Here is an 11,278-nt window from a genome sequence, read left to right on the forward strand (position 1 = left end):
CTCATCAGTAGATTAAAGGGTTATTCCTGTCCTAAACGAAGCAGGCGATCTTGGGGCGCTTAAAGGACACATAGCGCATGGCACATAGCAGTTGTCACATAGCGCTAGTCACATAGGAGTTGTCACATAGCGCATAGCGCGACCTCCAGGGCCACCGTAGTTCTTGGGTCGAACAACGGTCGAAGTACAACTTAGTCTCGCGTGGCCAGACCGCTTTTTCTCAGCACGGCGCTTATCGATTAAATTCGAGCAGGCGCTTATAATTTTAATCGATAAGCGCCGTGCTGAGAAAAAGCGGTCTGGCCACGCGAGACTAAAGTACAACTACGATTGGTACACAACATGACGCACTGTAGTGTTGAGGTATGGAGTCTACTACTGGTGTTTGTTTATATAGCTACTGCGCAAGATTGTTTAAAGAACTTCGCTGAAGTAGAGAAGGCTCTCTTGGACAGCCCTGAAAATGCCTATCAGATCGCTGATGCTTTCTTCCGGCCAAGATCAGAAGGAGAAACTTTGTGTGTCACAGCTTATTATTACCTGGGGCTCAACAGAACTGAAGAAGATAAGTCTAATTGTCCTAATATTACCTCTAATGAAGATGGAGTAGTGTCAGGCTGTTCTAAATGGAAGTGGTGTATCAATACATTTTACATGGACTTGAATCTTGCACAACTACAGATATTCTCATTCTTTGTTATATATGAAAGAGTGTCTGACATTGAGTTAAGAATTTTACCAATGTGTGTGAGTACTGACACAATAAATGAATACTTGTTGAGGGCCACAACTTCAGTAAGTTGGAATTGTATAGTGCTAGCTTCATGTATAATGCAAGAAATTTAGTGGGTCTCACCATAGATAATAACACCCCTACCTGAACTACGTGACTATCCATGTTTTGTGCCTGAAGTTTTATAGCACTTTTCTCTTCAAAGATGCTGGTTACAACACATGTTTATGAAAATGGCAGGGTGAACAAGCCTAGTTTAAGACTGGCGCTTATTACTCACTAGCATTACTTGTACTGGTATGTGGTTCCAGTTTGGTCATGTACACCATTTCCACCCATCATATAAACCTTTTGTGCTTGCCAAACCTCTAGCTAATACACATCAGTACACACCCACTATGAATAGGCCAAACCTTATGCAGTGTATTCTATAGCAGTACATCTCCTACTCACCAGTAAGCAAAACGTGTTTATATACCAGTACTGTGTGCAGTATAAGGGGTGTGAAGCACAGATGGATTAGGTGGCACTTGTATATGGAGTGTCTATTATCTATGCATGCTTTTAGCACTGCCAAAAAGGGTGCATGCAGAAATCTTGTATGAATATTTAAGTTTTAGATATACTATTGTATTCCACTTGTAGACGCTATATTTCTAGTAACTACATGTCATAAAACAAACGTTGATGTAACTGCCTTAAATGTTTTAAAGTTTTACCGTGCAAAGTATATTAACTATAAAATTAGAGAGTAGTCAGTCCATTTACTTAAATTGGACATGCTGGAACTGCCAGTTTATGCTAACTGATTTCACAATATTGGTGTTTAATAAATTATTGATCTCCTATACATATACTTGATGTAGGATTGTCTAGTTATGCAAAATCAGTGTAGCCTGACAGTTTTAACAAGCTAGTTGTATATATGATCCACTCTTGCATGTGTAGCCAAAATTAAAATTGCTGAAGTGCCGTATTTCCATTAGTGGACTATCAAAATAGCATAGTTGCAGGTTTGTGATAGTCTCTATAGCAAAACTTACAACCTCATTTTGTAATTTAATTTGTACATAATATCATAGTGTAGGATAACTACTGTAAGGTGTTAGTACCCTGTAGGATTGCAGCTCCCGAGCTGCTTTGGTTTCATTAATGGTAAATTGTATGCACAACCTTTAATGTCTTTGAAGTTTTAAAGTACTGTTTTAATTAATGGAATCAATTGAATGAGAATACAGCTATGGTAGTGACATGGGATGAATTTAATACTTTAGTCAGATCAATAAAATTTTCATCTTTGGAATCCTGTGATGTTCTTTGCAAGCATAGAGAGTGTGTTTGCAGGGTCTGGTTGTTAGCTATATTAATTGATGTGTCAATATAATTATACGAGTTACTTATATGTACAATTAGTCATTATTGGCATGTATACTCAACTTGCATGGCTGTTATATGGTAAGCACAAAGACACTTTCAAAGTTATGAGAGACGCAAAGTATGATTATTTTTAGAGCACATGGACCTTGTCAAAATTCCCTATTGGTTTGTGAATATCTCTTGTCAGCTGAGCTGAGGTATATGAGTTTGGCGTGACTTGGCAAATCAAAACTTAACTGAGTCACACCAAACTATATGGTATACAGTTTTCATAATATGAGATAAAGGGGTAAGGAATACAACAGGGCTACACAAATTTTGACTACAACTACAAACAGGTAACTTCAGATAGCTTTCTGTTAGTATAGTTTTTTATACCTTAAATGTCCCATCTTGTGTGGTGTCCAGTAATCAAACAGTACGGTAGTACTGTTTAAGTAGGGATCCCTCCAAAAATGACGAATGCCGCCTAAAATGCCTCTCGAGCTGCAAAAAGGAGGAGGTGGATGCCTTCATCCCAATCTTTCTCCTGATCATAACAGTAAGTCTGAATCATACTCTTGATAGTTTGATGGGTGAAAGGCTGACTCGAAATACTCTAATACAGCAGTCACCCCAATAGAACAGTCACACATGTATAGTATAAAAAAACCAAACAAGTATATTGAAAATTATTAATTAAAAAATGAAGTAGGAATCCAAGCAATAAAAATTAGTGAAACAAGAGATGAGGCATTGAACAAAAATGATTGTTGCAACATGCCAATGTACCACTGAGCTACACCGTAACACCATCATTTATCTCTTGCTACTTTTTATTGTTTGGATCCCTACTTTATTAATAATAATTTTTAATATGCTAGTTATAGAAAGTCACTACAGAACTCCCCTGGTATACTAGTTCCTCTTTTTTTTTTTTTACAGCTGTTAGCAGACATTACATCATTCTTACTTATGCAATGACAGTTTTAATGAGACTCACAGTTGGCCATAATAAATGACACAAATCACAACTCCTTTGGTACTTCAGTTTCCAGTACCAAATAACTCCATACCTACCATGTCTTTTTTCCTTTTGTTTAATTTACGGCATCAGGAGACCGTACAGTATAGTAACTGGTTGGTCTATAATCTATGGTTCTATAGATACCATCACATGGACACCATTATATCACCTGGACCCAGTTACTAGTTGCAAATGAAATTGCACTGCTTTGAAATACTTACATTACTTGTTCTTGCATTAGAATTGTGGGAGCATAGCACAGCCACTGTGGATTTGAGAACTGCACTTTTGGGGTCGTAGCTACGAAACACTTCCTTCAGTAAAGCCCCTTTACACACTAAAATTCTTACAGAGTTATGCTTGTCGACATCATATCATGCTTCAACACATGTGATTGTTCATCTAGACAATTGAGCATCACCTCCTGTGACTACACCATCCCAATGCTAATAAATGCAAATACAGCTATGGTGCATGGGTAGTAGTGTCCAGAATTAGATGTAGTCCACTGTTATGTGGTGTCTGGAGTTTGAAAAAAAAAAAACTCTGCTGCTATAAGTACAACTGAAATGTATGTTGGAATTAGCTAAACCAAGATATATGGTATTTTGTGACACAAGTCCCACTTGTTGTTTTAATCCACCGTCTTGTATCACATAATTATTGTTAATTATTCCTGTAGCTCAGATTGTATGCAGAAGGTACAGGGGGCTTAGATGAAGGACGTCCATTTGTTGGCTATGCAGCTAGATACATCACCACTGATGAATTGGAGCCATTAAACAAGGATGTCAACCAAAATTCCTTAAATGTGTTATTCGACTCCACTCAACTTCTCAACTCAGAATTTAATGATGTTGATGCTGTGTTCCTGTTAATAAGTCTTTTAGCACTGCCAACCTTTGTTGCTCCACTCTGTAGTTTATTGTTCCTTGATCTGCGAAAGAAAGCACAGAAACGAGTACTAGTAATCAAAGATTATGCAGATCTTTTTCCTTTCATTGTTGGCTTAATCGCAACTTGTGTGTGTGGCATTATTCTCATGCTTCTCTTCCAAATAGCTGGTTTTACCAAGGATAATCCATGGTATTATGTCATCCCATACACTTGGCTATGGATACTAGTAGTAATCCAGTTTGTGACATCATTTGTGTTAACATACAGGTTTATGTCAGTGTATAGTAAACAACAGAATCATTGCTGGCGTACATCCTTCTGGCTTCAAAGCTTTGGTTTATGGATTGTGTTTACCGCAGCATTGCTGTTGTCCTGGCATGCAGTTTTCATGATGCTTGGCCTCATCCTAGATGCTTTCAGAGCCATACTCCTCATTGCAGTGTACGCAATTGGAGTAGTCTGTGCATTTGTGTTTTTCTCTGTGATCTTCAGCTTTTTAGAATCATTGTACTCATTCATCAAAATGAAGAAATGCCACAGCTACTTTGCGATTGTTTACTTCCTTCTCATGATAGCTATTCTCACATTCATCATCAGTTACATTTCATTCCTTTTCAGAACACATGTTGGTGGAAATAACAACACAGGAGCTGATTCTGTTACCGAATGGGCTAATAATATATTACCACCATTATTCCTCTTTACACTGACCTGGATTTTAAACAAACTGATAAAGTTACCAAAAAAGCTTGGTGAAACTAATGAAGATGATCATACAAAAGAAAATAATCATACAACAGAAAATGTTGACTCACCACAACCAAATAAAGACTCTAACTTGCCCAGTATACAAGAAGATACTGGAGTATAGTTTTCTATAATGTATATGTTGTTGTTGTTGTTGTTGTGTTTCACCAATGATTGCATGAAATTTTTGATTTATAGAGCGTTATTGCATTCTAGAATTAGTCTACTGTTATATTGTTGGAGGAATATGCATGCAAACCTGGTAACTATTCTGCTATACATTAATTTGACTTTGTAGGTGTGCTTACTGGCTAGTGATGATAGATATTTCGCCTGATAATTTGAATGATAGCCTGCAATTAAAATCTCGACACTTACCACATATATAACTATATAAAAAAAGATTAACAACAAACAATTGTTTAAAATCAACATTAAATTTTGGTTTTTGTTATGGTTATTTAGCATCATGAGATGTCAGCAAACTTTTGGACTGATTTTTGTATTGCACTATAGTCTTGTAGTTTATGATAACTTTAATGCATTGTTGGAGCTCCAGTCTTGAGACGATAGGTTCCCTAGTAAATTTATTAGGTTGTCTGATATCATCATCATCCTGGTTATCACTGTTAATCAGGTCATCTACAAAGTGATTTCTATATCACAGACACTCAATAGGGTACAGATATAACTAAAATTCCGTGTTCACTGTGTAAGGTTCTTACAAACTGTAACAACACATTAATGACAAATGCTGCTATTTTTGTTGTACGTGTGTGTGTGTACTTGCTATTACCTGGGGAAGTAATCATGCAGTCAGGAAGAGCGGTACTACAGTTAGCCGCCCCACAAGTGGCCCATTATATGGATGTCAACAACACAGGTCCACACATACTCACACACACAACCACAGATAATGTTGCCAATCCATTATGTTAACTACATGCATTAATTATACACATGTTGTGATGGTTACAAAAATATGCAAACCATTAATGTGCACTAAGCACAAAAGAGTTCACTTGGTTGCTTTATCTGGCATATAATTATGTTAATGTACATGGATTATATCTTAACTCAATGTTTATTATGACAAAAGATTGAAATATTCTAATAGCTATACCACTCTAAAACTGTTAAGCATATAGTCTTAAGTAAGTGACCTCAGGACTCTGTGGACATGCCCCATCCACTTCTGTTGTATGCCTCAAACTCTATTGTGTAAGTTTTATTGTTAAAGTTGCCTCTCCCCCTCACTTTGGTTTACTCCACCACCCCTGACTATATAGTTTCATGTATTATATTGGCCTTTTTATTTTCTACATAACAAAACAATTGCACATATGCTGATCATATTAGAGAGAAGAGGCATTCATCCTCCCAAAATTCACCTCCATATAGAATAAGATGGTGGGACTACATGTTATATTCATGATGTCCTCAGAATAACATCAATAACATTAGTCACCAAATTCCCCACTGCTGGGTGTACATACAACAGAAACCATACACAATAGCAGTATCAGTTGGACTATGTGCATGCACCAACTTCTACCAAGTATATACATTGAATGCATTCCCTAAACTGGTAGATTTTCCTTCACATCCTCCACACAGGATATGCAACTGTCTGACAAACTTAACATTATTGTAGACAATTCATTTAGGGAACAATATGGCTGCTAACCTAACTCAACACCCACAACTAAATATGGAAGATATTAGGTTACACTACAATCAGCTGAGGAAAACCTACAACAGCTCATAACATCTTCAAGGCAAGCCTATGAATCCTCTCTAGTGGAACAATATTCCTCATCAAACTCCAATAGAATTTATAAATTTATCTCAAGCCTTAAAAACAATCGGTCTATTCCAGCAGCCATGTCGCTTGACTCTGATTCTTGTAATGATGATCTTGGTATAGCCAATGGTTTTAATAAATACTTTCAGTCAGTTTTTACCAAAAGTTTTATGGACCAACCACAGACTGCAGACAACCCTTCTGACATACCTGCTATGTCCTCAATTGATATCCAACCTGAGGAAGTTTTTGAATGTCTGTCTTCCTTGGATGCTAGTAAAGCAGCTGGGATTGATGCCATGAGCCCTGAGGTACTGAAACAGTGTGCTGGTCCAATTACTCCTATTGTCCATCATTTAATTAACTTGTCCATCACTTCATGCTCTCTTCCTAGTGAGTGGCAGACTCATCTTATAGTTCCCATACACAAGTCAGGTCCGAAGACAGACATAAAAAATTATCGTCCAATTTCACTGCTTTGTATTCTTTCAAAAATTTTGGAAAGATTAGTGTACAACAAGATAGTTGACAAAGTAATCAAGCTTGTTTCACCATTACAATTTGGTTTTGTTAGAGGCAGGTCATCATTACAACAACTACTCCTCTTTATCAACTCTGTAATTGAAGCTCATGAATTATCCACTCCCATTGATGTAATATATCTTGATATAAGAAAAGCATTCGACTCTGTTCCCCACAATGACTTATTGACCAGATTATGGTCCCTGGGAATTCGCGGTGACCTGTGGAATTGGTTTCAGGCTTATCTTCTCAACAGACAACAACGAGTACGTATTAACAATTCTATTTCAGAGGTGCTACCTGTATTATCAGGAGTACCACAAGGCAGCATCCTTGGTCCTCTTTTGTTCATTCTTTACATCAATGATTTTCCTTCGCTATTAAAAGAATTACTGCCCTTTTTATTTGCTGACGACACCAAGTGTATACATACAGCTAAGACTGCTGAAGACTTCAACATTATACAAGAGGACCTTAACATAGCCAGCAACTGGTCCGTGTTGCATAATTTATCATTTAATTGCTCCAAATGTGCTGTTTTACACTTTTGGTGCAACAATAATAGTACTGCTCAGTACTTCCTCAACAATAACAATATTGAATCGACAGAACTGATTAAAGACCTTGGAATCATGATATCTACTGACCTCTCCTGGTCTGCTCATTGTAATATGGTTGTGTCCAGAGCCTACAAACAGCTAGGCTTAATCCGTCGTAGTTTTACAACCAACTGTATCTTGACAAAGAAACAATTATACATCTCCTTGGTGCGTTCTCAACTTATGTACTGCTCCCAAATCTGGCGACCCAATCTTGTTCAAGATATCCAGCTTTTGGAAAGGGTTCAGCGGAGAGCCACAAAGTACATTCTTAATGATTATACTTCATCCTATAAAACTAGACTATTAAAGTTGTCGATGCTTCCCCTCATGTTTACTTACGAACTAAATGACTTGTTATTTTTTATCAAATCCATCAAGAATCCATCTTTACATTTTGACATCTCCAAGTGGGTCCATTTTAACAGCAACAGTTCTACAAGATCATCAACCCATTCCAAGCTAGTTCATAATTATACGAAATACAGCACCTCCCGCCACTTTTATTTTAACCGTTTACCACGTTTATGGAATGTACTGCCACCTTTAAATCTAGATCTATCTATAGCAACACTAAAGAGACAGTTAAACAACATCTTCTGGGCCATGTTCACTTCAAACTTTGATGACAATAATTACTGTACTTATCATGTTGTATGTCCTTGTCATAGGTGTAGTTCCACCCCAATTACCCCTTTGTTAATTAATTAGTTTACTTGTAATTTTTAGTTGCTCCCTTGTAATCTTAACTTATAATTGGGTGCTGATAGCTCTTATCAGCACACCAGCTGCTGTATTTTATAGTCTAGTTTAGTTTTATACCAACCCCCCAGTTTGTATCCATGTCTTTCAGCAGCAAAATCACAATAATAATAATAATAATAATAATAAAGTATAGTGACAAAAATATTTCATCTTAGGTATTGCAGCCATAATAGCTAAAATGCTCAATCTGCTGTTTTTGGTATTTGTTCATGTGACTGGTGCACAAGAATGTTTAAAGAATTTTGTCGAGGTGGAGATGGCTCTCTTGGATAACCCTGAAAATGCCTATCAGATTGCTAAAGCTTTCTTCCAGCTAAGAACAGAAGGAGAAACTTTGTGCATCACAGCTTATTATTACCTGGGGCTCAACAGAACTGAAGAAGATAAGTCCAATTGTCCTAGTATTACCTCTAATGAAGATGGAGTAGTGTCAGGCTGTTCTAAATGGAAGTGGTGTATCAATACATTTTACATGTACTTGAACCTTGCACAACTACAGATATTCTCCTTCTTTGCCATCTATGAAAAAGTGTCTGACATCAGTTGAGTTAAGAATTTCACCAATGTGTAGTAACACAATGAATGAGTACTTGTTAAGAGCTACAACTTCAGTAAGTTATATTTTGTGTAGTTGCTATAACAGTAATATTATTGTGCCAACTATTTCTGTAGCTGAGATTGTATGCAGAAGGTACAGGGAGCTTAGATGAAGGACATTCATTCCTTGGCTATGCAGCTAGATACATCACCCTGATGAATTGGAACCATTAAACAAGGATGTCAATCAAAATTCTTTAAACATATTATTTGACTCCACAGATATTCTCAACTCAGAATTTAATGATGTTGATGCTATTTTCCTCCTAATAATTCTTTTAGCATTACCGACCTTTGTTGCTCCACTCTGTAATCTATTGTTTCTAGATCTGTCCAGGAAAGCAAAGAGACGGAAAATAATCAAAGAAAATGTAGATATCCTTCCTTTCATTGTTGCAACTTGTGTGTGTGTGGCATTATTCTCATGCTTCTCTTCCAAATAGCTGGTTTTACCCATGGTACTATGTCGTCCCATACTCTTGGCTATGGACACTAATAGTGATTCAGTTTGTGACATCATTTGTGTTAATATACAAGTTTATGTCTACATATAGTAAAATAAAGAGCCATTGCAGGCATCCATCTTTCTGGCTTCAAAGCTTTGCTCTATGGATTGTGTTTACTGCAGCATTGCTGTTGTCTTGGCATGCAGTTTTCATAATGCTTGGTTTTATCCTGAACCCATTCAGAACCATACTCCTCACTGCAGTGTATGCCATTGGAACAGTGCGCATGGTTGTCTTTTTCTCTGTAATCTTCAGCTTTGTTCGGTCAATGTACACTTTTATTAAAGTGAAGAAATGTCACTGCTACTTTGCCATCATCTACTTCCTTCTCATGATTGCTATCCTCACCTTCATCATCAGTTACATTTCATTCCTTATCAGGATAAACATTGGTGGAGACAACATGACAGGAGCTGATTCTGTTACAGGATGGGCCAACCACCTCCTACCACACCTCCTTACTTTGACCTGGATTTTGAAGAAGCTAATAAAGTTACCAACAGAAGTAGACATCTCTGATAAAGAGATATTACTCTAACACAATCTGATGTAGACTCGTGATCATATTCAACCAGTCTTGAACAGCTTAGTGCAATTGTATAAAAACTGTTTGCCACGTATTGCATTTTGTATATGTATTGTGTATATGTATTTGTTAGCATAGAGTATTCAACTCATTAATATATTTGAATCAAATATTCACCAGAGTTTTAGCCTTAAGTTAATGATGTTGAACACAAATTATTGAAAATTAAAAATAGGAAATAGGAACTGCATGTGATGAATAAAATATAGAGATTGTAACCACATTATCTAGTATAGCTATGTCAAAAATGCATTGTATTAGAGAGTAAACAGTAACTGCTGCAATAGACAGTGATGGTATTATTAGAGTGCAATGTAATGAAAGAAGGATACTGCCTTCAAAAAAATCCAGGATTGCATGTTGCGAGTATTAAAACACCATTTTCTTGGTCTTTTTTCCCCACAACTCTTTTCATCCTAGTTTTCTGCAGACCTTGCTCTTTCCTGGCAGAAACTCAGTATTATCGTAAAACCACAACGTACAAAGTAAACAATAACTTAACTGTCTAAATTTTAGTGAAATGATATTACAGTAGACTCTTGGTTATCTGAACCCCAAAGTGGCAATGGTGAAAGTGTTCAGATAAGTGAATAGTTCGAATAACTGAAGCCCATACATTTACATGCAGAGCTCTGTTGAAATACTCTAATAGAACATACACATTTACTCAAAATACTCTAATAGAGCAGTCATTTCCAATTTCGGATAAATGAGGGTCAAATAACCAAGGGTCTACTGTATTGTGATAATGACATCATGATATTTAGCAGAAATGATTAACAAAATGCCTGCTTTTCTTGCCTTGAATATTAGTGATGTTCTAGTCTAGAATGTATCATCTGACCCCATTGAGTCAAGCACTTTAAAAATTTTAGAAACATTGTGATATCTTTTCCATAATATACCATACCATCATATTTTCAAAACTGCCAGGTCTATTCTTCACTTGGGTGTTTATATAGATACAAACTGTGCTCAGTGCCATGCTGAAGAATAACTTCTAATGGCCAATGCATGGACCATAATGACTAGCAAAAACAGAGATACTATAACTATATACACCTGAGCTAGGTATTCATCTATATGGAAACCTCACCACATTTTTGGAGAGGCACTACCTTACGATGGTAGTTACAATA

General features: G+C 36.7%; 1 protein-coding gene across 1 annotated transcript; it reads left to right on the top strand.

The window, feature by feature from the left end:
• Positions 1–283: 283 nt before the first annotated feature.
• Positions 284–4,978, top strand: LOC136259928 (uncharacterized). The gene is made up of 2 exons (XM_066053501.1): positions 284–795; positions 3,799–4,978. Exons 1-2 carry the CDS (start codon positions 343–345, stop codon positions 4,882–4,884), a joined length of 1,539 nt encoding a protein of 512 aa, XP_065909573.1. The 5' UTR covers positions 284–342; the 3' UTR covers positions 4,885–4,978.
• The last annotated feature ends 6,300 nt before the right edge of the window (positions 4,979–11,278 follow it).

The sequence above is a fragment of the Dysidea avara genome, chromosome 7 (genome assembly GCF_963678975.1).
Source record: "Dysidea avara chromosome 7, odDysAvar1.4, whole genome shotgun sequence".
NCBI lineage: Eukaryota > Metazoa > Porifera > Demospongiae > Dictyoceratida > Dysideidae > Dysidea > Dysidea avara.

Bases quoted from the DNA above. Each gene is read 5' to 3' on its own strand.
- LOC136259928 (XM_066053501.1), top strand. From the start codon at position 343: ATGACGCACTGTAGTGTTGAGGTATGGAGTCTACTACTGGTGTTTGTT. The intron at 796-3,798 runs GTAAGTTGGAAT...TTATTCCTGTAG, and splicing joins TGTTGAGGGCCACAACTTCA to CTCAGATTGTATGCAGAAGG.